The sequence below is a fragment of the Anolis carolinensis genome, chromosome 1 (genome assembly GCF_035594765.1).
Source record: "Anolis carolinensis isolate JA03-04 chromosome 1, rAnoCar3.1.pri, whole genome shotgun sequence".
Classification (NCBI taxonomy): Eukaryota; Metazoa; Chordata; class Lepidosauria; order Squamata; family Dactyloidae; genus Anolis; species Anolis carolinensis.
Genome location: NC_085841.1, coordinates 235,629,489 through 235,657,041, shown reverse-complemented (window position 1 = coordinate 235,657,041; position 27,553 = coordinate 235,629,489). Strand labels below are relative to the sequence as shown.

The window sequence follows — 27,553 nt, the reverse complement described above, 5'->3', positions numbered from 1 at the left end:
TGCGTGTTTTTGTGGGAGTTTGTTGTCTGGCCACTGCAGTTTGAAGCTAGCTTCGAATTACATTAAATAGTCAACATAGAAGATGGAGCCCCACACAAACGTACCGTAATGTGCAAATTCTGTGTTAAACAGCTGTATTAATTAAACAGATGTTCCAACCTGAGCACTACAAAGATAGTTATGTTAATTGTCTATAGCATGCAGTAATCCTAGTGTTAAAAAATGCAGTTGATACTTGTAATCACCCTGAAATCCAAATGTAGAGAATTCTTTTAACTGATTGTTCATTCTGTGAATATTTTGTTTTGTTTATGCTGTGTCTACTGGTAATCATATTAATTGGACCAGTCTAAGTTACACTATTATGAGAGGAAAGTCTTGTGACTTTCCTCAGGAGATGGGTGTGTACCATGAGAACAATTTTTCTGTATTCGCTCTTTTGATATTAGCATGCATATACTTGAGCTTTTGCTGTCACTGTGAAGCAATGGTAGCGGGTGACTCTCATGTCACTGACAGTGAATTTAAACTTTAAAGGGGCTATTCAGGGTGCTGAACTGCTTTGTGGATAGTTCCCTTAAAGGGGGAACTAAACCCCAGAGTATATCAATTCCCAGCTGACTTGGGGTTACCATCTGCTGCTGCTATTATGGCTTGTTGGATAAGCACATCAGATGACCAAATGAACTGTGGCTTGTTTCCCCCATTTCTGGTTTGTTTATCTCCTGCCCCTTTTGGCAGTTGAGGCTAAATAGCTGAAGACAAAAGTCAAGGAGTAGCCATTGTTTTTCTTGGAGTCACAATGATATTACTCTTAGTCGAGAGTTTAATTATAAATATCTGTACAGTTGCAGACATGTAGATAATAGCTATGAGGAAATACAATAGTATTTTGAAAGCTCGGTCCCATGGTATAGTGGTGGGTGTGGGACTCACTGTGTCACGTAGTGATTATTGCCAGATTCCTACCACGAAGAAGTCTGCACTCAGCAAAAGGTTTTTTATTCCATGGGAGTGAATAATTAGCATGCAGACCAACTCCTTGTCTGTGGCAATGGCTGGGGCTCCTGCATACACAATTCCTTCACTCTGAATAAAAGGACCTTTCCCATACTGGCTTCTTGAGAGGTTGTCATGGCAGTAACAGCAGTGCATCGGCCTGTCCTTCCACCTCCTGGCTGAAGTTGCAGAGGCAAAGTCTCACTTGTTTTGGAGTCTCGCCTTGTCCCAGCTCAGCACTAGAACCAGTAGGTCAAGAAAGAAAGTAGGGCGGGCAAGCTGCCGATCTGTCTACAACCCTTTGTCAGCTCAGGGACAGGCTGAGATTAATGTTTGCTTTGCTCTTGGAGAAAGAATGGATGAGGAAGAATGCCTCCACCAAGTTTTCTTCAAGGCTGGAAGGTCTCTAGAGTTAGAAGAGCCATTCAGTTTGTTGGGGGAAACAGAAAAAGGAGTAAGGAGTTTCTGCCAATTACAGTTCTGAGTTTCATCTAGTGGTTTGCCCTTACTACTTCTTATATGCACATTAAATATTCAAACGGTCTTACAATGTATTGTAAACCTTTCCTGTTACCAGCTGAAATAATACTTATTCCCCTTTGTGGAGATCTGGCACAACGGATGCACTAGGTGGGCACAATGTTCCTTGTGAATGAGACATATAAAGAATGTGGTGTATTTTATGTGCTTTGTGGTATACTTTTGATAATTTTACAAGGATTTGGCGTTGCTTTTCCCCATAAAGCAGTAGTTCTCAACCTGTGGGTCCCCAGATGTTTTGGCTTTCAACTCCTAGAAATTCCAACAGCTGGTAAACTGGCCGGGATTTCTTAGAGTTGTAGGCCAAACACCTGGGTACCCACAGATTGAGAACTACTGACATAAAAGGTTGGTTGACATGTTACTTGGCAACATGTGGAAATTGAAAGAAACCATCTTTTTATGAATATATACCTGCACAGCTGATGATGTATAACACCATCCTCTGTTTCCTTATTCCACTTCATGTGGAGGGTCTGCCCATCAGCAACAGTGGTTTAGGTTACAAGCATGTCTGTAGGTTCATCATCACATACAAATGATCTCTAGCTGTTCTTGGGAGAAATCTGGCCTATCCGGTCCAAGTCTGCTGGGACGTTTGTGGTTAGGTCCCTTTACTCCATTTGTTTTCCTTTCTTTGACAGCAGATTCTGATACTCTCACTAAACCTGCCCCAACATAGTTTGAATTATAACTCCTATAATTACTGATGGCAGGCTGTCATTCTTAGAGCTTATGAGAGGATACCAATTTGTGAAAGCACATTCTTAATCAGTGGTTCTCAACCTGTGGGTCCCCAGGTGTTTTGGCCTACAAGTCCCAGAAATCCCTGCCAGTTTACCAGCTGTTAGGATTTCTGGGAGTTGAAGGCCAAAACACCTGGGGACCCACAGATTGAGAAGCATTGTTGTAAATTATTATTGCAGAATCAATACAGTTTCCTTAGTCTTGCCTTAATCATTAACATAGATAAGAATTTCTGCCCCACACTAGAAGATGAAACTACTCTATTTTATGGTGTGCATAAGCCTCCAGGATCTGGTGGTGTTCGTTATGTGTTGTTACAGCAAAGACAGAGAGTGAAAAGAAAGTGTTTTTCTTCCCTATGTTGTGAAGAACACAGCAGGCAGGGTACAGTATACAGACATTAGCCTGTAATATGTTTTCTCTGTAATGTGTTTTCTGTCCTATAATATCTAATTGGTTCTTTGTTGCTACAGATCATACCCCATATGGATCACAAGACATATTAACAACTTTTTTCTCAACAGAGTGAAATACTCATCCAAGGAAAACTGCACTTACTTATAATTACAATTACAGTACCTTGTGTAAGTTTTGCGCATTTTGTCCTGTTCAGCCTTTATATCCATTTCAACTTAGAATTGAAAAGGATGCAGCTGGCATTGTTATTTCTTAATTTACACAAAATAATCCACACATGAGTATTTTCTGTACATACTTTATTGTGACACAAAATTTAAGTAAATACAAAGTACTGTATATTTAGAGGTAATGGTGCGCATTAAATCCATTCCAGTTCCAGGGTTCGGACACAATACAAATGTGGAAAATTCAAAGTGTGTGTGAATAATTCTGCAAAGTAATGTATATGAAGACTTTCCTCCTTTGAAGGCAAGACCCTTTCCTTTTTCCCACTTTAACCTTACAGTACCCTGTGAGGCAGGTTAGGATAAGAGAGAGACTGAGCCAATATCATTCAGTAAGGGAGAATCCACATTGTGGAAGGAATGTAGTTTGACATCATTTAAATGCCATGGCAGTTAATCCTAGAAGTTGTAGTTTAGTAAAGTGTCAGCATTATTTGAAAGTGAAATTTAAGACCTAGTAAAACTACAAATCCTATGATCCATAGCTTTGCGCAGGGGCAGTGAAAGTGGTATCTGTTGGAATTCAACCCCACACTGCCCAAATCTCTAGTCCTGAATGAGAACAATCTAGTTAGCTTAGAGTATTTCCTCTATGATAGTTGGAATGTATCTAATTTCTTCTCTCTCTATTTCTACTCTCATTCTGATTGGTTGTGTAGAATGAATATGTTTCTACTGCAGGCTTTTGACTTCTACTTTTACATTTTCACGTGTGCTGTGTGGATTGAGACCTCTCCCTACTTGTGTGTCAGGAGAGATGGAGTTAGAGTAACTAGTACCCAGTTTTTTACTATTAAGAAATGTCGTTATTATTTTTTACAAATAAACCTTTTGTAATCTTAAAGATTGAACTCTGGATCTTTGCCTCCTAAACTCTAAATTCTTTACAGCTACATGGCACTTCACACTCTGCTTACTCTGAGTTGAATGCTCAGCCATAAGTAGCCTGCTTTTTGTATTTTGGATGCTCTGCTGTATTTTTGGGTAGTTTTCCCTAACACAGAAAATCCTAACAGGAGCAAACAAATTGAAATTGAATCCATACAAGACAGAAATCCTCGTGGTCAGGTGTAAGGCCGAACAGGGCATAGGGTTACAGCCTGTGTTGGATGAGGTTACACTCCCCTTGAAGATGCAGGTTAGCAGTTTGGGAGTGATCCTGGACTCATTGTTGAGCCTGGAACCCCAGGTTTCAGCGGTGGCCAGGGAAACTTTTGCACAACTCAAACTTGTGTGTCAGCTGGGCCCGTACCTTGGGAAGTCTGACTTGACCACAGTGGTCCACACTCTGGTTACACTCTGGGTTGCCTTTGAAGACTGCTCAGAAACTTCAGTTGGTCCAACGGACAGCAGCCAGGTTGCTCACTGGAGCGGCGTACACAGAGCATACAATCCCCCCCCCCCCCGTTACGTCAGATCCTCTGGCTGCCATTCTGCTACCTTCTCTCGATCCTACCTCCTTCACAAGTGCGACTGGTGGGGACAAGAGACAGGGCCTTCTCAGTGGTGGACCCCCGGCAGTGGAACTCCCTCTCTAGCGATATCAGATCAGCCCCCTCCCTCCTAGCCTTTGGCAAGAGAGTAGTTGTGAGAGCAGGACTTTGATAAATAGTACAGTGAAATAATTTTATCTGGAAATCGTGCAATGGATTATGGAATGGCTTTAGACCTTGTCTTTGGATGGCGTATTTCATATTGGAATGTATTTTAATTATGTTTTTATGTCTGTTTTAATTTTAATAATTTTATTCATGTCTGTGTTTTATGCCCAAGGCACTGCACAGGTGCCATTTGTAAGCCATCTTGAGTCCCCCTCAGGGTAGAGAAAGGCAAGATATAAATATCACAAATAAATAAATAAATACAGTAGAGTCTCACTTATCCAACACTCGCTTATCCAACGTTCTGGATTATCCAACACATTTTTGTAGTCGATGTTTTCAATAAATCGTGATATTTTGGTGCTAAATTTGTAAATACAGTAATTACTACATAGCATTATTTCATATTGAACTACTTTTTCTGTCAAATTTGTTGCATAACATGATGTTTTGGTGCTTAATTTGTAAAATCATAACCTAATTTGATGTTTAATAGGCTTTTCCTTAATCCCTCCTTATTATCCAACATATTCGCTTATCCAACATTCTGCCAGCCCGTTTAAGTTGGATAAGTGAGACTCTACTGTAACAGTATCAAGCTATATTTGTTCTATAGTGTAGATGCATCCTTAGTCTCATGGCTCATTTGGAATTGGAGCTTGGCTGTCCTGAATCCTGGTCAAGCATTTTCTACCACAGTGGCCCCCAGTGCTAATTCTGTTTCCCCTTTAGTTTTTCTCGTTGAGAACAGATAAGGGATAATGAAAGTACATTACAGGCCCCATAAGAATGGCACAGCTATGCATGTGAACCTAGGCTAAGGATGAGTGCGGGAGTTCAGATCTGTCAGAACACGGCCCCATTTTGGCAGGGAGAGCCCTTCTGCCTCCTTGGCAAAGAACAGAGAAAGCTCTCAGGGCTCTGGAGGAGGGTGGGCTGCAGGCCCCTCCCGCCCCAAGCTGCCTTGTTGAATGAGCAATTGTTCTGCACGTCACTCCACCTCTCCCTCCCTAGTTGCCATGAATGTTGTTGTTTGGGGTCATTAAGAAATCCCGATGGTAGAGGGGTTGTGACCCTGGCAGGGTCTTGAATAGCTATTGTCCCCTTTCTTCCCTTCTTGAATGGGAGGCTGATGGACTGTCTCGGAATGACCCAGGGAGTGCGAGGTGGCGGGAGGATTTTCCCACAAGGTTAATAGATAGAGCTGGATGGGGCCAGATGCTGGAATTCCAATATTCCCCTCTCCTTATAAACATATGCACAGAGGTTCCGTCACCTTCTCATGATGGATTACAATAAATTATAGAGTTTCCTTGTGGTACTGTGGTTTAGCCTGTAACAGGCCTCCCCATTGTGATGCCTGATTGCTTCTAAAGAGGCTACCTCCCCATATAATTTCCTCTGAAAATCTCCTTTTCTCTCTGAAATACCTTGTTTTCGTGTGTGTGGTCTTCCCTTGATGGCAGGATTTTACTTTTGCCCCAGACAAATGAGTCAAAGCATGTGAGAAATCAGAACTGAGGAACAAATACCTAGGTGTTAGCCATAAAAAACGGATAGTCTTTGTCAATCGGTAAATTCTTCAAACGTTTTATTGTATAATGGAATCCAATTCCAACACCACCTCTTCTTTCTTTTCTGCTGCACTTGTCACAGTATGTTTGCTACTAAATCACAAAACATTCCATGTAAAACTACAATCATTGGATTAGATGATCCAGGTTTATCCTTTCCTTTTATTGTTAGATCACTTGCTAATCCTCCTATTTCAGCCATCTGCATCAAGCACCTGTTCCTAGTTCCAGTTAACAGCCTTCTGCTACTTCATACTTCACACATAATCTTTAGCACGGAACTCCCCAAACATTTCATGTTGGTGAGACACCGTTTTAGACATGCATCATTTTGTGAGGCAGTAATGTGGTTTTAATAGAAACCAAAGGTTAAACCAACCCCTTATAAGAGATTTGGGTATATACATAAATTGTATTAACAAAATGTATGGGGACGCAACATAACGCCTGAAAACCATTCATTAAAATTTTTAAATATATGATTTATTGCTTATTTTATATGGACTCAGCAGTTTCTTGTTATGTGCTCACAACACACCTACACTGCAGCCGACACACTAACATGTCACAATACACAGTTTGGAAAACCCGACTCTAGAATTTACTTTTTTTAAAATAAAGAAAATCCTCCTTGATTCCATTTGGGGCCACCGACTCTTATTTGTTTGGGATTGCAGACTCTGGAAAGGTTGTGGTACATCATTTATTTCTGAGTGCTGCGTGGACAACGTTGTTTTCTTCTGAATTTTACTTTTATTCTAGTAGTTTTGCAAAGTGTATTGTCCCTATTCTATTCCTTTTTTTGTCAAGTAGATCTAACCTCTGATATTAATCAAAGCAAGATTAATTAAAGAGACAGGAAGAATTAGATGAATTTGCAATTATCACATACCCCTTTGAAGATTTAGAGCAGGAGCTGTTCCTATTACGTTCTGTCCCACTCCCACAACAGTACAAACTCGTGGTTCTCAACCTGTGGGTCCCCAGCTGTTTTGGCCTATAACTCCCAGAAATCCCAGCCAGTTTACCAGCTGTTAGGATTTCAGGCAGTTGAAGGCCAAACCATCTGGGGACCCTCAGGTCGAGAACCACTGAAACACAATTAACAATCTGAGGCATTAGTACAGGCATGGGCAAACTTTGGCCCTCCAGGTGTTTTGGACTTCAACTCCCAGTAGGCTGTTAGGAATTGTGGGAGCTGAAGTCCAAGACACCTGGAGGGCTGAAGTTTGCCCATGCCTGCACTAGTATCACTCTGTCATTACATCTGAGGAAGTAGATTGATATTCAGGAAAGCTCATGCTAAAATATAGATTGGTTAGTTTTAAAAGAGTCCTTTCTGATCCCAGTTCCAGACATTAAGGAGCAATCTTTTCATTGTTCAGTTAACTTCATTTTTTATCTCCTATCTTGCTAGAAATTCGGAAATCATTATTTCAATATCCCAAAACCATTAATTGCAATCCAAATCAATAATAATAATAATAATAATAATAATAATAATAATAATAATTTTATTTTTATACCCCACTCCATTTCCCCGAAGGGACTCGGGGCGGCTTACATGGGGCCAAGCCCAGGTCACAAACAATATAAAAACATAACAATAAAACAATCAATCAACAATAAAACAAGTCATAGGTCAAGATACAATAAATATACTCTGATAAAATCCTGGGTCGGCTCTAAAAAAAAAAGAACTGGGCCAAAAAAGTACAATTAGTGTCAGATTCAATCAGGATGAGGTAGATCCCAGAACTATTGTCCCGTTAAAGTGCTGGCGAAGGCATACACTATGGTCTGCTAAAGGAATAGGATATAATAAATTAGATAAGCAACAGGTCAATCCTTTACTATGGAGATCAGTCACCAAAGGCCTGTTGGAAGAGCCAAGTTTTCAGGCTCTTCCGAAAGGTGAGGAGGGTAGGGGCCTGCCTGATCTCCCTGGGGAGAGAGTTCCAGAGCTGGGGGGCCACGATGGAGAAGGCCCTCTCCCTCGTCCCCACCAACCGCGATTGCAAAGGTGGTGGGATCGAGAGGAGGGCCTCCCCCAACAAGCGTAGAGACCGTGCAGGTTCATGGGGGAAATGCGGTCACGAAGGTAGGTAGGTCCCAAACCGTTCAGGGCTTTGTAGGTGATCACCTGTACCTTGAATTGGGCTCGGAAAATAAACAGCAGCCAATGCAGCTCCTTGAACAGTGGCGTTGAACGCGCCCTGTAATTTTCTCCAGTTAGAAGCCTGGCTGCTGAACGCTGGACTATTTGCAATTTCCGGGCCGTCTTCAAGGGCAGCCCCACGTAGAGTGCATTGCAATAATCCAGTCTGGAGGTAACTAAGGCATGGACCACCATGGCCAGATCCGACTTCTCGAGGTGTGCCCCCAAGGCCCAATCCAGAGAGACGTCCCAGAAGGATACCATGGTCGATGGTATCGAAAGCCGATGAGATGTCCAAGAGAACCAGCAGGATCACACTCCCCCTGTCCAGTTCCCTGCGGAGGTCATCCACCAAGGCGACCAAAACCATCTCAGTACTGTGCCCAGGTCTGAAACCAGACTGTGATTGGTCCAGAAAATCAGTATCATCCAAGAATCCCTGGAGCTGAGAGGCAACCACCCGCTCCAATACCTTACTTTGATATGTGTGTGCATATTAACACAGGAAATATGTTATCATTGACAAAGGGTGCATCTACACTGTAGAATTAATGCAGTCTGACACTACTTTGGCTGCCATGGCTCAATGCTGTAGAATCACCTGAGTTGTAGGTTGATGAGCTACCAGCACTCTTTGGCAGAGTAGGTGAAACCACAACTCCCAGGATTCCATAGCATTGAGCCATGGTAGTTAAAGTAATGTCAAACTGCACTAATTCTACAGTGTAGATGTATCCAAAGTTATAAAAGATGGCTTTCTGAATCTAGATTGCATAAATTTTTCAGCGTAATTTTTGTAGGCATAGTCTTTTCTGCACACATGCCGATTTCAAGGAAAATTCTAGTGACACTAGAATACATTTAGATTTGCAGTGTTAGGACACATGTCCGTTTTCTAATTGTTGGGAAATCTCAAAAAAAGGAAGCAAAAAAACTTTCTCTCCTATTTGTGCAGAGAAAGCCAGATTTATAAATTGCTCAGCTCATGTGGACTTTTTTCCTCCTGATGATCTCCTTTAATGTGATCTATTCACTAGTGTGAAAAACATCCATTCCCCCGCAGCACTGTAAAATTCATGTTTTTAAATGGGCTTGTGAACTTGTTAGAAAAACTCTGAGCAGAGATGTTTGTTAGTTACTCTCCTGAATCGAACCTTGTTTGCATTCTGCTGCTCAAACGTGACTTCTGTATAACTGGGGCACTTTTCTGCCTTGGAGAAAGGCACTCTGTTTCTGTGTATACACACATGCATGTCTCTATTGGATATAGCCACATATTTGTAACTGTGGCTGGGGAAATCTTAGCAGCCGAGGAACTCAACTTCATCTTCAATGGGTTGTTCAATTTTTGATTTTTCTTTTCTGTTCTGTAGTGAAAAATTAATAGTTCTTTGACAACCAAGGAGGGGAAAATCCTTAATTTAAAAATGCCAGTTTGGGATGCTGAGATGCTCAGGTTGGACAAGTATGTTTTTATTACCTTCCTTCAGCTTTAAAAGTGAAATCTATACAGACGTTAAGTATTTTTGCAGCAGAGACGTTACCCTAATACTAATTTATATTCCTCAGTTCCCTGTTCCGGGCAGAGTGTTGGTAAATATAGGGTGCAGTGAGTATAAATCAGTTTTTACCTCCTGTCCTCTTCTGAACTACTTTATTTCTGGGGAAATTGCCAACTTTCCATTTCTTAGTTTCTCACCAGCCATCCATAAAGCAAGAATGGCCTTGACATATTTTCTGGGGAAACATGCTTCAGTAAATAGGGTCATACACTGCTTTTAATACTTCCTTTTTCAAGAAGGAAATCCCCGATCAAAATAATTTACTTTCATGGAACTGGAGTTATAAACAAAGACAACAGAATTAAACACAAATCCCTCAACTGAGAGACTCATAGTTTGCATTCTTCACATAATCTCAATGCTGGTTTTCTATCGGTGCTTGTCAGTTACATGTGTGTTGTATCAAAGCTAATTGCCCTGCTGTCCATTCATTTGTATCCTCAAAGTACACAGCAATTTTAGTTACCACTCACAAGTTATCCAAACCAGAAATTAGATGTCAAGATTCTTGAATTGCCTCCAGGGTTGCGCTCTTGTCAGGCTGCATTTTAGTTTTGTCAGTCAGTATAATAGAAGGAATCTTTGAATTTTCCCCTGTACGTGAATTGCTTGCCTTTCTTCTTCTTCTGGTGCTGCTTGATCACATTTTAGCTCATTTACTTCATCAATGCTGAATTAGCCCAGTAACATACCTCCTCAGTATAGATATGTCCTAAACATAGAAAAAATGCGGTGAAGGGGATTGTTGGGTTCTGGGGATTATGAAGGTAGATTGAACTGTCTTTTGCTAAAACACAGTTAACAGATAATGGACACTAGCACATCTGCATGTTTGATCCATATTTGGAGTGAGAATCAGAATGGAGGAAATTATTGAGTAAATCAGATGTCTCCCAAAGTATTTTGTATAGAATTATAGAGTTGGAAGAGACCTCATGGGCCATCCAGTCCAACCCCCAGCCAAGAAGCAGGAAAATCGCACTCAAGGCACCCCCACAGATGGCCATTCAGATTCTGCTTAAAAGCCTCCAAAGAAGGAGCCTCCACCACACTCTGGGGCGGAGAGTTCCACTGCTGAACAGCTCTCATGTTTAGGTAGTTCTTCCTAATGTTCAGATGGAATCTCCTTTCCTGTAGTTTGAAGCCGTTCTGTGTCTAGTCTCCAGGGCAGCAGGAAACAAGCCTGCTCCCTCCTCCCTGTGACTTCCCCTCACATATTTATACATGGCCATCATGTCTCCTCTCAGCCTTCTCTTCTGCAGGCTAAACATGCCCAGCTCTTTAAGCCACTCCTCATAGGGCTTGTTCTCCAGACCCTTGATCATTTTAGTCACCCTCCTCTGGACACATTCCAGCTTGTCAACATCTCCCACTGGCTGGCTAGAGCTTACAAGAGCTGGAAGTCCCAAACATTTGAAGGGCAACAGGTTGCCTACCCTGATTTACTCAACAACTTACCTTCAAAGGAGTGGTGGGTGAGCATATGGAGAACTGGCCAGACTAGAGAAGTCATGCACCTTTATTTCCATCTCTGTCTTGTTTACATTGAAGGGCATAAGTGAGGCAAGACCTGTTTCTTGTATCACATAGAGCAGGGGTCCCCAAACTAAGGCCCGGGGGCCGGATGCGGCCCTCCAAGGTCCTTTACCTGGCCCCCACCCTCAGTTTTATAATATAATATAATATGTTTATATCAGTTTCAATAATATAATATATTGTAGGTAAAGGTATGGGTTTTCCCCTGATGTTAAGTCCAGTCGTGACCGACTCTGGGGGTTGGTGCTCATCTCCATTTCTAAGCCGAAGAGCCAGCGTTGTCCGTAGACACCTCCAAGGTCATGTGGCCGGCATGACTGCATGGAGCGCTGTTACCTTCCCGCCGGAGCGGTACCTATTGATCTACTCACATTTGCATGTTTTCAAACTGCTAGGTTTGAAATATATTGTATATACATATAATATTGATAAAAAATATTATAATGTTATACAATATAATACTAATAATACCATATAATAATATTAATTATATGTTATATATTACATATAATATTACAGTATAGTGGTATAGTTCAGTATAGCAATATATAATGCTAATATTGCGCTATGCTAATAATATAATATTATGTACGTACATATAGCTGCTCTGAGTCCCCTTCAGGATAAGAAGGGTGGAATATAAATATAGTAAATAAATGTAGTAAATAATTAATTAATTAATTTTAGACTTAGGCTCGCCCAAAGTCTGAAATGACATAAGGCACACAACAACAACAATCCTAATTAACTTGACTATCTCATTGGCCAGTAGCAGGCCCACAATTTCCATTGAAATCCTGATAGGTTTATGTTGGTTAAAATTGTTTTCATTTTTAAATATTACATTGTTCTTTCATTGTTGTTGTTTTGCACTACAAATTAGACATATGCAGTGTGCATAGGAATTTGTTCGTATTTTTTTCAAATGATAATTCGGCCCCTCAGCAGTCTAAAGGATTGTGGACCGGCCCTCTGCTTTAAAAGTTTGAGGACCCCTGACATAGAGCATGTTGTTCAGAGGAAACCTTCCTCTGTAGCCCATACCTCTTCAGTCCTTTTTTCCAGGTTCACCACATTTATAAGATTGAAACCCACCTTGGAGAAAAGCACCTGGGTTATTTGAAGTCGAAGTGAAGGAGCAAGGGAGGCTCGGTGCTTCTTCACTCAGAGAGACTTTCCAGTGTAAGAATTAGATCCACATCATCTGCTCCCTTTAAATCTGGCATACATGTGAAGAATAAACCTGACAGCTCTCATCACACCTTGTTTGGCCTTGGGAGATGACTGGAAATTTAAGGCATTTGATGTGTGGGAGAAGGAGGGGAGGGTACAGCATTGAGCGTAGAATTACCTTGTGAAGTGAAGCTGGGAGGAAAAGGTTGTAGTTATGAGTGCACACAGTGCCTGCCTCTTTCCTCAATTTTGCAGGCATCTTTTTTACCTTCAAAGCATTTTAATGGGATTTAAGTGGGATTATTTTTCTATTATATCTTATTAAATAAATCAGAGATATTTGCTGTAAGATAAAAGCCCTTTGATACTGTGCTGTATGGATGTGGGGCCATCTGGATTCCTTCTTTCTTATGCTGCTTTCTGCTTGGCTTTCTTCAGCAGTTCCCAGAAATTTTGAAACCCAGTGAACTGGAGGCAAAAGAAGCGTTGTTGTAACAAAGGGTTCAGTCACAATAATTGCATTTGATGGTTGACTTGCCGTGATCTTTAACCCTTTCTCCTAATTAGTTTCACTGATGGATCATGCTTTTTCTATGGCATTGTTTAGAATTTGGAGTTAAATAAGGTCCAAAATGACTAATGAAGGAATTGTTTCTCCTTTCTTCTGCCCTTATTGTGGAGAACCTTTTCCAAAGCTAATACTCTCCAGATGTGTCAGATTGTAACTCAAATAATCCATATCCAGGTGGATAGTATGATATGGGGTGCCGTAGTGCAGTGCCTTGGAAAAGTGCTAATTTGGGAAAGGCTGCACTTGACAATCAGGACTTTAGATGACGATCACTATTCTTGTCAGCAAGAATCAGACTGATATCTGCTCATGTAGGTGGTCAAAGCATGTGATACCTTGGGAGCTATTGGCTACATAGTTGCTTCCTGTGGGGAAATGAAAAATGTTCGATTCTGCATTGGAAATCAGGGACCAACATGTGCTAATCATTCAGCTAATTAAACATAATAAAACATATATTTAACATTGAAAGGCCTTAAATTTTGCTTACTTATTAATGATGGCCTCCATCCAGCTAATCTATTCTATAGTGGAAATGTCACCAATAAGGAGTCCCATGCCCGAGGCCACATGCCTCATGTCTCTTGACAGGGGTACCTGTGTAGGGCCTCTGAAGAAGATCTTCAGGTGTGGGCAGCTATATTTGAGTGAACAAATCCCGATCAGAAGCTGTTAAAAGCTTTGAGGGTTAAAATCAGTCCATTGAATTGGATCCTATAAAGGGTTTGAGAGCCAATCTCTACGTAGATAGACTTGACGGGTATACAGTTTGGTGTAAAATACAGCCACATAGTTGAAGATTACTAGCATTTCTTTTCTATACGTTCCTTCTCCTGATTATTTATCCTCAGTTTACACTTCTTAGTTATGTAGCAATAGCATTGAAGAAGCAGCTAATAAAATAGGGGACTGTTGCATGGTCTCCATAGCCATTTGTTATCATAGGTGGAGCTTGTTTATCTTTTGCTCCCTAGCCTAGCTGATATATTCATGATATATGTAATATATATTATACCATGAAACATGGCTGACATTCTGTTGGTGACATGCCTGTGTCTCTTTTTGGACAGGGAGCAGGGGACTTCTCTCTACCCCTGGCATCGGCAAATTTCAGCCATCCAGATATTTTGGACTCCAACTCCAATTCTTACTGGCTGTTAGGATTTGTGGGAGTTGAAGTCCAAAACACTTGGAGGGCCGAAGTTTGCCCATGCCTACTTTTGCCTTTTGTATCGTATCCAAAAACCGCTGAGAAGTCACCTGCTTCCTTAGTAAGGATGGATGATAGCAACAACTCAGAGGAGAAAGATGGAACTGATCTTAACTCCAAGTAGGAGGGAAATGAGAATACTTTCCCTCCTGAAGTATACTCACTCACCTTTCCCCTTGGAACCTTCTTTGAACTACCTTCCTCCTCTCCCCATTGGAAAGTAGCAGCAACAGTGCAACCTCTCTCGGGGCTTCACAGTAGCTGGGACAAGGAGATAGCATGTTACACTCCACCTGCTTGATGGTCCATGTTTTCCCAAATCTGTATTAGACTTACATAGATATTGGAAAAGGTGCTTAGATCGTTCATCACCAGCCATTTTTCCCTTCAGCTGTACACACCAGAGTAGCCCTTATTTGTAGTTTCAGATCCAGCTGTAAAGGAATTTATTTAATGGCTATTCCAGGCAGCATACACAGCAGTAGTTCCCAACCTTTGGGGCCTCCAGGTGTTTTGGACTTCAACTCCCAGAAATCCCAGCCAGCTTACCAGCTGAAGTTCAAAGCACCTAGAGGTCCAAAGGTTGGGAACCACTGTTATACAGGATTCGTAATTGTTCCTTCCATGTACTGAGAAGTAGACACAAACCACCTTCATTTCAGCTGAATTTTGTGTCTTCAAAACGTACTTTGGGGTCCTGTGCAGCAAGGATGTGGTGGGGAGCGGACGGGTAAATCCTTCTAATCCTGTTGGTCATTTCTTCTCAGTTGTAGCATTATGAGGCCACGGTGGTGGTAGGAACTCTGTTTTACTTGTACTATGTAGTTCTGCTCTGTGTCACATATGGATTAAAGTGGAGCTGTTGGAGATGTCGGGGAGAAAACCTTGTATTTTCCCCAGCATCTTCTTCCGCCTCCTTAGGAAGCACCCAATCCTCACACACGAGAGTCATGGATTCAGTACTTCAGAATGTAACTAATCAGATTATCTGTAAGCCCATTAACTCGTATGGGCATAGATGAAATAGTCCTGAAATCTCATTAGCAAGTTTTATGGATGAAATAGGGCAGTGTGTCAGAAGACTCTGGTTATGTTGTTTGTGTGGTAGCGTAGTATGTTTTTGTGTGTTCGAACATCACACGCCTTTGTAATTCTCTGACAGGAGCCACATATTATTTATCATGATCTTAGGATTTTATTGCTAATATTTACTATAATTAATTTATTGTGAAAATCCCTCATTTCCTGCACATCTTTCAGAGTAGAAAGGAAGAACAAGGTAAATATTTTAAAAACAAAACAGAGAAACAAAAACCCCATCTATGTAGCTAAATACCAGAAGGAATGTGTGCTTTTTTTGTAAGCTCGCTAGGTAAGCACTCTTGGCGATAACTGTGGAAGTCCAAGGGTTAATAGCAGCAGTGGAAGAACAACAGTATGGCGGCTGTTAACTCCTGCTGGTTGTGTAAATATTTGTCATTGGGTGTGATTCCTTTATCAGGAATGCTGCAAGTGTCTTTTGTCAGAGGAAACGGTTGGAGTCCTTCCTTAGTTATCTAAACACCACTTGTAGAAGCTAAGGATGATATGATAATTTGTTAATGTTAACAATAAAATGGCTGTTGTCAAACTGAAGCAAATGAATACGATATGTTTCTTGAGTCGCTTGTTTCTACATCTATAGAAGTGGGTTTGTTTCTTTCATAGGAATGAATATTTTCTTTTTCAGCATTGTCCAGTTATTATTTCAGCAACACCTAGCACTGAATTGTGAAAATGTATATGTAAAGTGATAGAGACAGAAAAAGAGGAGCACAATGCAGATTATGCATTTGAAGTGTTGACATTCTTTGATATAATGTAATCTTTAGGAGAAAGTATAAAGGTTCCTCCTCTCATTCTGTGACAATAAGGATGTGGGAGACTTGTTTTAAAACTAAAACATGAAAAAGGAGGCTGTGTGCTTCTTGAAATCTCTGCAGCACTAGTCAGGAATTGCTACACTGCCAAAGCAAAAATAATGGCTGCCTTTTAATAGAAAGCATTACTTTAACTGTATGTCACAGAGTGCTCAGTACACAATAATAATGGTCAATATGCCTTTGATACACTTTTGGTATAAGGGGAATAAAAAAAATGCAAAATTTTTAATAGTGTCATTATGGCCTCATCTTCATCTCCAGGGCACATCTGTTTTTTCTGGGGTAAAAGTTAAACAATATTATCTAGTCCAGTGGTTCTCAACCTCGGGTTCCCAGATGTTTTTGGCCTTCAACTCCCAGAAATTCAAATAGCTGGTAAACTGGCTGGGATTTCTGGTAGCTGTTGGCCAAAAACATCTGGGGACCCCAGGTTGAGAACCACTGCTCTAGTCCACTGTGTGGGTGGGGTGGGGCATAGGTGATTTTGGCCAATGCAGCACCAAAATTCAGACAGAGTTATAGCATGCTTTGCAAAAACTCCCAGGTGTCAAATGTTGCCAATCTTTGTCTTAGGTGTAGTATATTTAAACCAATGTTCCCAACCTTTGGGCCTCCAGGTGTTTTGGACTTCAACTCCCAAAAATCCCAGCCAGCTTAGCAGCTGTTGGGAACTGTGGGAGCTGAAGTCCAAAACACCTGGAGGCTCAAAGGTTGGGAACCACTGATTTAGACCAAACAATACTTGGTGAAAACTAAGCCTTTAAGTTAGCTTTCCTCTTTTGGTTAGAATTGATGACTGCTAGTCAACTCCCAGTCAGTATCTTGTTCCCTGGTACTGCAGTTGGATTTAAAAAGTAATTTTTCAGTCATAGCCTTTGTAAGCAAAAATGTTCTTCATGTAGGATCTGGCTTCATAATCTATTTGGTTTCTCTTTCATCTCATTATTTGTGTTCACAGTGTCTTGTATATGTTAGCTTAGCTATCCTTGCCATATTCCTGTAAGGTAGGTAGACCAATAATATTATCCCTTTGTAGATGAGTTGCTGAAGCTGAAAAAACCCCAGAGTTTGCTTAAAGGTACCTAGTGAGTTTGTGAGTGAAGACAGGTTCAAGCCAGGGGCATTGAGGTTTGTATTCTTAGCTTCTGTACTACACTGGCTCTCGTTTTTTCACTCAACCTCAAGTAGCATTTACCGTGCATCCTCAGCAATACTTTGGCAGCCAAGGGTTGTAATCATCTGGCTTCTTTTCTTTTATGACACTCATTATTTTCTTCTCATTACTCTTTTTGCAGGCACTATTCGCCCGGTGCGACGCAGCTATTACGATCCCTCCTCAGCTCCAGGAAAGGGTGTGGTATGGGAGTGGGAGAATGACAATGGCACCTGGACCCCCTACGACATGGAGGTGGGCATCACCATCCAGCATGCCTATGAGAAACAGCATCCCTGGATTGATCTCACCTCCATTGGCTTCTGTTACATCATTGATTTTAGCAACATGGGGCAGATCAACCGACAGACCCAACGCAAGCGCCGGGTGCGCCGCCGACTTGACATGGTCTACCCACTGGTCACTGGCACCTTGCCCAAATCCCAGTCATGGCCAGCAAGCCCTGGTGTGGCCAGCACACCCCCTGCGCCTGCCTGCACCTGCCCACAGTGCCTCCTTGTCATGAGTATCAAAGCAGCAGTATCTGTTGGGAGCAATGGAGGGCTTGGAGCGGCAGCGAGCCAGCAGCAGTTGCAGACACAGCAGCCACAGCCACCGCCACGGAAAGCCGTCTCCCTTTCTGGAAGCAGCAGACTCCCAACTCCAGCCTCAGTTCTCAAGCCACAAGATGGAACGGCCACCATGCGTAGCTCCTTGAAAACCCTGGCGTCCCAAGTGAGCCGGAGGCAAGCAGCCAGCACACCAGCCCTTACCACAGCGAACTCTCCTGCCAGCCCTCCTGGTGCCAATGGAAAGGTGACCCGTGCCAGCCTTAATACACTGAACCGTACCAACCTACAACGCCTGGCAATTGCACAGTCCCGTGTCCTGATTGCCTCAGGGTAATATTTGCTTAATAATTTGCTATGTGCCTATCCCATTTCCCCTTTAGGTGGAATAGTCCAAATCTCTACTGAGCTTTACAACTGCCCAGTGAATCAGATCTGGTTGAGAATGATTGGTTGAAAGTCACACAGTTAATTTCACAGTTCAGAAGAGACTAAGATCTAGATTTCCCAGATCCTAGTCTTAACACCCTAACTCAAGCGTGGACAAAATGTGGATTGCAGACTACATGAAGCCCATGGAGGCATATTAGGTCACTTGAGTGAGAACTGTTTTAGGCACTCTAGTTTTGACAGTGGCCTGAAATAGTCTTGGGGTTGAGGATGGCAGATTTCAAACCCAACCAAATTAGAAATTGAGCGTACAGAGCCCCTTAAAAATGGAGCTTGTGTGAACTGGCGTATTTCCCTATCCATTTGATTTTGCTCACTAGTGCTCTAATCACTATATCATATTGGCTTTTCTGTTGCCCATTGATATTGTCTAGAGCTGGAAAACCTCAAGTGTATCTACCCTGCACAGTTTGTTAGAACTCCAACTTCCATGACATAGTCCTTCAAAATCCTGGGTTTTTTGACTTGATGGGGAGCTCAGATTATTGTCTGTTGGAAAGCTCTAATGCTGGAGTCTTTGTGTGTGAAGTCCAGCTCATTAACAAAAAGACATCTGTACACCTCACCAAATGACAAAGTATAGGCTTTCATATACTGTACAGTATAGTCTCACTTATCCAACATAAATGGGCCGGCAGAACATTGGATAAGTGAAAATGTTGGATAATAAGGAGGGATTAAGTAAAAGCCTATTAAACATCAAATTATGTTATGATTTTACAAATTAATCAACAAAACATTGTGTTTTATAACAAATTGACAGAAAAAGCAGTTCATTACACGATAGTGTTATGTAGTAATTACTGTATTTATGAATTTAGCACCAAAACATCATAATGTATTGAAAACATTGACTACAAAAACATTGACTACTAAAAGGTAGACTGCATTGGATAATACAGAATCTTGAATAAGTGAAGGTTGGATAAGTGAGACTCTACTATAATTGATCCAGAACAGTTAAAATGCCATGAAACTGCTATAATTTTACAGTCTAGATAGACTTCCCAGTTCAGAGTAGTAATGGCTATGCTCATTAGTTACAACGAATCCACACACTTCATCTGATGGATGTTATTTCATAATGGTACATTTGGGGTTCGTTATACAGAAAGGAGCTCTTCTAAACTTTCCTTTGGAAGATATAACTCGGTCTGATTTGGTCTTCAGAGATGTCTTTTGGGCACCATTCTCTTATTATTGGATCATTGTAGACAGTGATGAGACATACTATCTTGACTCAAATTTGAAACGTTTACTATTTTAATGGCAAGCTAAGGTTCAGCTCTTCTCAGGATTTGTGAAGGGTTTGTCAGTAGATGAACAAACTAACTTGAAATATTTTACTTAGATAGCAAGTGGGGGGTGAATTTTTAAAGTGTTCTGTATTTTATCTGTTTTTGATGTAGAGAAGAAGCTGATTTCCATAGGTTTTACTAGAGAGGCCCGACTGAGATTCCAGGAGATTCTAGGATGGGTGCCTGGGGCTCTCTGCTGCTGCTTAATGTATGCAATCAAAATTGCATATGTGATAGGAAATTGCTAATGAAGAGCTAAGATTGTCTGTGCAGACATCCCACACCAGCCTCTCTCAAACCCTGCCCTCCCGCCTTTCTGCAAATACCACAGACCTCTTTAACCATAAAATAGGGGAGGCTTGTAAACCCCTTTTGAATTTTAATGAGGAAGTGAAACATTCTTTTTCTCTCCCCTTTAGATCTGGGGAGGATTCCTGTCAAAGGGCCTATAGAAATCTTTTCAGGCTGATGATCTGGAAGGCACCCCAGCCCTCGGCCTCCCCCACCCCACCAAAACACTCTTTCTTGGCCATCTAATTAGCGTGCTTCTTCCCTTTTGTCTGCCTTTGCCATCAGCCTTCTGTTGCCGTCGCTCTCCCCCTCGCTGCCCATGACCCTTCTTCCCAAAGACGTTCCCATCGATGGGAGCAAGGGAGGAAGGGGCCAAGGCGATATTTCCAGGAACAAAAGGCCCTGTGAATAACTTGGAGATACAACCGTGGTTTCTAAAGATCGGGAGAAAGGCGCAGTGAGGAGAGGGCTCGCCAGCGGGGAGGAGGGTGGGGAAATGCCTCGCTCTTTAGATTCGAGGATTCTCTGTCTCCTGTTAGCCCCTGGTCTGTCTCTAAGGCAACTATTGTCCAGTTGGAAAGGTTCCCCGCTCTGGCTCTAATTCAGGCCTCGGCCATCTCATGCATATTTCCATCGATCCCCTTATTCCCAGATGCCTCCGTACTTCCTTTTTTTGTCTCGGGAGATCATGAGGATTGTTTGTTTTTAAATGGCATTTTTTGCAGTCAATAAATGGCAGTTTCTTGAATTTGAAGCCAGTGTGTTTACGTTAAATTGGGCTCATGAGAACCCAGAAACATGCATTGATGTCTCCTGACCTTGTGTGGCTAACAGCAACTGGCATAGGATTATCCAGTTTGCAAGGATTGCTTCTTAAACTTAAATAGAAGGAATTCTAAGACAGGTGGGCAAAGTCCTGCTTTTAAAGGACTCTCCCAGCATCGCAGCAATGAAATGGGAGTATGTAAAACTGTCAGACACAGGCACATTCAAAGAGGATTGTGGGATTGCTGTTTTTTCATACCATGCTACCCTGTTCATTTATTATTTATCCAAGGTATTTATGTATTGCCTCTAGACCCTCCAGAGCCCCTGAGGTGATGCACAGTTGACAAAAACACATTTCAAAACATTACATAAACACCAATTAAAAACAATCCACATTTAAAACATTCTAAATGCAGACATTTTAGAAAATAGACAGAGCAGACACCCAGCATTTTAAGAGCTAAAGCCCATACGAAATAGCTCTCTCTGCACTGCTTGTTGCAAACTCAGAAGAATAGAACCAGCCTAACCTCCTTTGGGAGACAATATCACAGTCTGGACTCCCTTCCACCTGGAAACATATGTCCTCACTGTGGAAGAATATGCGGATCAGGAATAGGTCTGTATTCACTTATGGACCCACCGCCAGGACACTACACTTGGAAGGCAATCATACTCGGCCACGAGTGATCGCCAGTGATGATGTTACAGAGAAAGCCCTTTCACATAAATCTTCCAGCCTAGCTTCACAGGATGGTGAGATGTGGAATTGGGCTTCCATTGATGATCTTAAATTTTAGGCAGCTTCATATGGGAGGAATTGGTCTTTAAGCTATCCCAGGTTGAAGCACTGTATAAGATGTTTTCCTTTCCCTTCACTGGCAGCTTTATATTCTTTTCTTGTTCTGTTTTTTCTCCAGAAGCAAGAACAAAACCCCAGTTTTTACAATTCCTTTCAAAATTGTTTAGGTATCAGTTGCCTATCTAGATACAATTAGTCGAAATTTCTTTATTTTATACACAAGTGTCCTTATTGGGTATCCTTCCATTACTCTAAAGAAACAGATAGCAACATTGCATGACTTTTTAGCCACATCTGCTGCAAGTGAGCATGTTGAAGCTGTGTTCATTAGCATACTATTTGTACAAGCCATGGTTCACCCAGATTCTTAGCTGCTTGCGTTTATTAATGTATGAAATGGTCCTTAGATTGGGCTTGGAGGTTGGTTATGGCTGGTTGAGAGAAAGTCCCAGTTGAGACTGTAGGCACACATCTCATCTTGGAAAAGAGGGGTTAGCTAACTCAGACTTTGGTATTAGGATAGAAGTTTAGAAAGGAGTAATGCTCTTGGGAAAAATCAGGAATGTTTGCTTTGTCATTCTTCACCACCCTTGGCATGGTCCCTCGTGTGCATAATTTTTTCTGTCATGCAGACAAGCAGAAAATGGTGATCGGAAGAACTCTCTCAGTATACATCTGATTCTCTTTTCACACATAAATACATGTATGCACACACTCCCCTTCAGGGAGTCATATGTCTGTCATAACCACAAATTTGCCCTTCCTCTAAACCTGTCCTCCCGTTTCTGCCACACACCCTTTTCCCAGATATTTAATATGCCTCTCCCAACTATGTCTTGTTCTGCCAGGGAGTGTCTTTATGCCTCAAGCTCTTACCAGCCCAAGGCTAACTGGTAACCTGCCAGGCTAGTTTAGCAGGAACGTACTGCTTTTTAATGCTGTCAGGGTCCTAACAGAAACTACTCTGGGGATCAAAAAACCTGAAGGGAATTTGTCCACCTACTGAATGTAGTATCTGCAGGAGAGGTAATGCACCATCTTCCAACTCCCACAGTGCCTCACCTCCACTCTGAATTCTGGGTGTAATGTTTGCTTGTTCCTTGACAGGTGCTGTGTTTTGTGTTGAGGTTGAATTATTCCATGGCCTCTTACAGTACTGCTGCATTCTTTCCTCACAGGGTCCCTACAGTTCCTGTGAAAAACCTCAATGGCTCAAGCCCCGTCAATCCAGCACTGGCAGGTAACAGGAGCAAAATCAATGTGTGACAAAAAAAAGTCCTCAGCTGCTCGTGACAGTTGCCTGGGCTAAATAAGAGACACATAGATGGCCTGTAATCATCCCTGACATATTTTGCAGAACCATATCACAGTGATGTGGGAAAGAAAAGTCTTGCAAATCATTTGGGATGTGGAATAGCTATGGAGAAATGGGTATAAATAGGCATCTGACAGGCTTGGGAGTATAGTGGTTATTGTGGTTCTGTACATCTGGATGAGGTTAGCAACTTGGGGAAAGGCTTATGTCCTTACTATAGTTCAAGCCATCCATGTTATAAAAATACACATTTTTAAAGCTGACTTTATAGAAGGTTTTTTGAGGGCAGGGGACGAAAGGATTGACAGATGGTTAGGTCAATCTCCTCAACTTGGTGCCCTCCATATGTGTTGTGGTGCAATGTCCGTTATCCCTTAGGAAGCATAGCTCTTGTAGTCCGACACAACTATAGCCATCCTGGTCAAGGAAGCATGTCTTAGCTTTCTTTTCTGCCTTGCCTTTTACTTTGTGCCATTACAAGAATTGGAAGTGACTGAAAGAGAAAAATCCTATAGTTGAAACATAGTGAAACAAGTGGAAAGGTTGTGAAGTCCTACAGACAAAGTCAACTGGAGGATGAATGGATTTAGTGTTACTAATAATTCTAATACAGGGAGCATAGATGGAGAGGGAAGACTGTCCGTTATAGATATGCAGTATTTGAGATGGTTGGGTTAGGGGAAATGTAAGAAGGAGCTGGTCTCTCAAATAACCCATCCCATTTTTCCACTCAGGAATCACAGGGATCCTCATGAGTGCTGCAGGGCTGCCTGTTTGCCTCACTCGGCCTCCAAAGCTGGTTCTGCACCCCCCTCCTGTCAGCAAGAGTGAAATCAAACCTATCCCTGGGATCTCCAATACTTGCCGCAAGACCACCAAGAAGCAGACCAAGAAAGGTGAGACCAAGAAATATTCCCTCTGCTTGTCTCTCCAAAAGTTATAGTAATGTACATCTTGAAGGCACTGAAAGGGCCATGACAGAACTTCTACAATACAGTAGAGTCTCACTTATCCAAGCTAAACGGGCCGGCAGAAGCTTGGATAAGCAAATATCTTGGATAATAAGGAGTGATTAAGGAAAAGCCTATTAAACATCAAATTAGGTTATGATTTTACAAATTAAGCACCAAAACATCATGTTAGACAACAAATTTGACAGAAAAAGTAGTTTAATACACAGTAATGTTATATTGTAATTACTGTATTTACGAATTTAGCACCAAAATATCACGATCTATTGAAAACATTGACTACAAAAATGACTTGGATAATCCAGAGGCTTGAATAAGCGAGGCTTGGATAAGCGAGACTCTACTGTATCTGAAAATTATCAGCCCTTCATATAGCAATTTTCATAGCATAAAGCAGGCGTGTTACAGAAAATAACTCAGTACAGAAATCATGCCGTACCATGGTTTGTGGTAACCAAAACTTGCCCACTCAGAACCCTGCAACAGCTTTTAGCTCTGTGGATCACACGGGACATTCCTGTGTTTGCACTCAGTAGTATACAGATTTTTCTTTTGCCCATCTCTTTGATTTGTTTCATGGATTGCTGTACATCTTGTCCAGCTATCATTTGAAAAAGCCTGATTTTGCATTGTTTCCTCCCCACTCACACTTTTCTGTCCAAAGCAGTATGCGGCTGCATCCGTTGATATCCAGAGACAATGGCAGATATCCAAACAGTGTTCTTCCAAAACTGTCTCCTGGATGATTCCCATCTGTTGCATTACCTAACACATGTTCCCTGCTGTTGGTTGACTAACACACATCCTCCACCCCCTCATAATTTCGCAACTTGACCATGGTCAGCATACTGTACTATCTGTCTGATTTGTTTGCCTTTCGTAATTCCCTAAAAGTCTTCACATCTGTTTGACAGATAATAATCCATGTATCCGTTGGGCGTGGTAGTAGGAGATACTAGAAGCCTAAGCAGTTTTACTGGCGTCTCTTTATTTGGGGCCTTTTTTTTTTTTTTTGCAGTACAGCTCTCTAATTCTCCCTGTCAATAGTCACGCTATCTAGGAGATTCTGTTTTGTGCATCTATAATCTTGCCAGATGCATAGACTGTTACCCAGAGAGTGCATAACTTCTTATCCGGCATTCTTCCCTTCCACTACATTATAATGCTTTCAAGGACAGATATACTCAAGATGTTTTGGGGGCTCTTCCAAAGACGAGATAGAATGTGTTAGGTGGTTGTGATATATGTTGCTGCTGTTATCCGTGGTTTGTTTGTTTTTGAATATCCAAACACTCTCTCTCTTGTCCTAAGACTATTTTCAGACAATTTCTGGCACTAGTTACAGTGTTTTATTCCCCTCTTTAAATGGGTTTTCACTTCTGAGACATAACAGAACAATGTGATCCAATCTTAGTCTACATTTCTGTTTTAGTTGTGGTATATCAGTGAAATGACACTTCTGCACTATAACTGTATAAAAAGACAATTCAGAGAGGGAAAAAAATGCTCATTGAACTATAGGACCACAGCCAAAGATTTTTTTAAAAAAAACCCCTCATGTAGATCCAAGAAACTGCTACAAACAACCCCCAGCCCAAAAGAGTGGAATGTGTAGGCCATGGAATAATAACTGGCAAAGCGCTCTGTCATGAGAACTCATATTTTTCAGAGAGTCCCACACACCAGGGTGTAGGGGTGGAGTAGGCAGCCCGATGACCTCAAAATGGTTTTAATTACAATTCCAATAAATGTCAGCCAACATGTACAGTATTTGGTGATTATGGGAATAGTTCAAAACCTCTAAAGAGTACTAGGGTGCTCATCCCTGGATTAATTTTTTTAAAAAAACAACGTTCCTGATCAGAGGCTGGCATTCCAGAAAAATGTCTTCCCAAAAACATCTCCTCCTGAGTTTTCTCAGGAGGAGAAATCACTTCTGCACAATCATTGGTTGCCCTCTCCCCTCTCTGGAAGAACTGTATATGTCCTGCAACCTTAGGATCCATCTCACCCAGCATATTCTTTATTTGAATTATTACCATCTGGCAGATGATACAGGGTGACAAAGGCGAGGACAAACAAACTAGGAGACAACTTTTATCCTAGAGCTGTGACTATGTTTAATTCCATGGTTTTGCATTGATGTGGCATTGGGGTGTGTGCAGCGGTGGTGGGAATGTGGAGGAATGGGTGTATTGTTTTGTGGTGTGTGCTGAGGAAAGCATTTAATTTCGTTGTACAATGTACAATAACAATGTACAATAACAATAAAGTTATTCTGTTCTCAAGTGGCTAGTTTAGAACAGCAAAAGGGATATTTTTATTACAGCATAGTGTGATAACTATTTGCTTTATTTATGTGTTTGTTAAAATATTGATACCTTTTTGTTCATCTGAAGAGCTCAGGGAAATATACGATCAACCCTCTATAGCCATGGATTCCACTATCTATGACTTTAAAATATTTTTTTCTTTAAATTCCAAAGCAAAACTTGATTTTGTCATTTTATATAAAGGATATCATTTTCCTATGCCGTTGTATATCGTGGGACTTGTGTAGTCACAAATCTGGAACCAGACTGCCAGTAGATACCAAGGGCCCACTGTACTATAAAATAACACATAGAATCAAAGGGTTGGAAGAGCCTCTTGAGGAACGTCCAGTCCAAACTCCTGCCATCCAGGGATAAACAGTCAAAGCACTCCCAACAGAAATGTCAAAGAAGGTTGTTCTCTTTCCCACCTTGCATTTTACAATATTATGTGAAATCAAGGCTTTGAGGAAGTGGAGTGTGTATTCTCAAACAGAAAAAAGCAGAAGTTGTACTGTGACCTTGGTGAAAGTTAGAAAGCATGTGGCAGATGCCAAACAAGAGTGTAATATTCTGGGAGAAAGAAGTTTTAAAACAAAAATAGACAATAGCTATAATGTTTCAGTATATAGGATGCTCCTGGCCAGTACGGTATATTCCATTCCTCCCACCCCATTTTCCTCCTCTGTGTGCATTTTGAGATCAGGAAGCACACTAGTTTAGAGTGACAGAGATCAGAATCCTGCAATGTCCAATGAGAGTTAGCCCTAGTCCTTGTTCTTTCCTGAATGAACTCTCCCAAGATGCTGTCAGTGATCCTGAAACATTTCATTTAGCACTGTAGGGAAGAAAGGTACCATTTCCTTGTGCACTGCTTCTCTTCCAGCTGATGTTGGACCAGCATCTATCTAGTGCTGTATTTGGTATTTGTGTCTGTAACTGTTCATCGGGAGGTTACATCTCCAGTACTGAGCCTGCTACTACAGCTGTTTAACACCACACCATTGGTTCTGGATGGTGTCATAAGAAGTAGTAACTGCTAATCGGCCAAAATCTACATTTGCTGTCATGATTCCATCTGGAAATGTTGACATGTGCCATAGGTGCATCCGTTTGGACTTCTGTGTAATGTTTTATGTGGGGCTGCCTTTGCTAAGAATTTAGACATTTTAGCTGGTTCAGAATATTGCAGCTGGACTATTTGTCAATCGTTAGTTACTGTTTACAGAGAGGCATGATTTCTTTGTTAAGACAGCTTCTCTGGGAAAAGGTCTGTTTCCAGGCACAATTCAAAGTTGTGTGTGTGTGTGTGTGTGTGTGTGTGTGTGTGTGTAAATAATAAATAGCAAACCATCCTTCTAAGCTTCACATACCAGTTAGGCTGACT

General features: G+C 41.5%; 1 protein-coding gene across 1 annotated transcript in view; it reads left to right on the top strand.

Annotated features, from left to right (window-relative positions):
• dtx4 (deltex E3 ubiquitin ligase 4) overlaps positions 1-27,553 on the top strand; it is a 47,341-nt gene that overhangs the window by 9,377 nt on the left and 10,411 nt on the right. Inside the window, exons 2-4 of the mRNA XM_003215084.4 lie at positions 17,533-18,292; positions 22,747-22,808; positions 23,618-23,779. Coding sequence (XP_003215132.2) covers positions 17,533-18,292; positions 22,747-22,808; positions 23,618-23,779 — 984 coding nt within the window. The remainder of the gene's footprint in view (positions 1-17,532; positions 18,293-22,746; positions 22,809-23,617; positions 23,780-27,553) is intronic.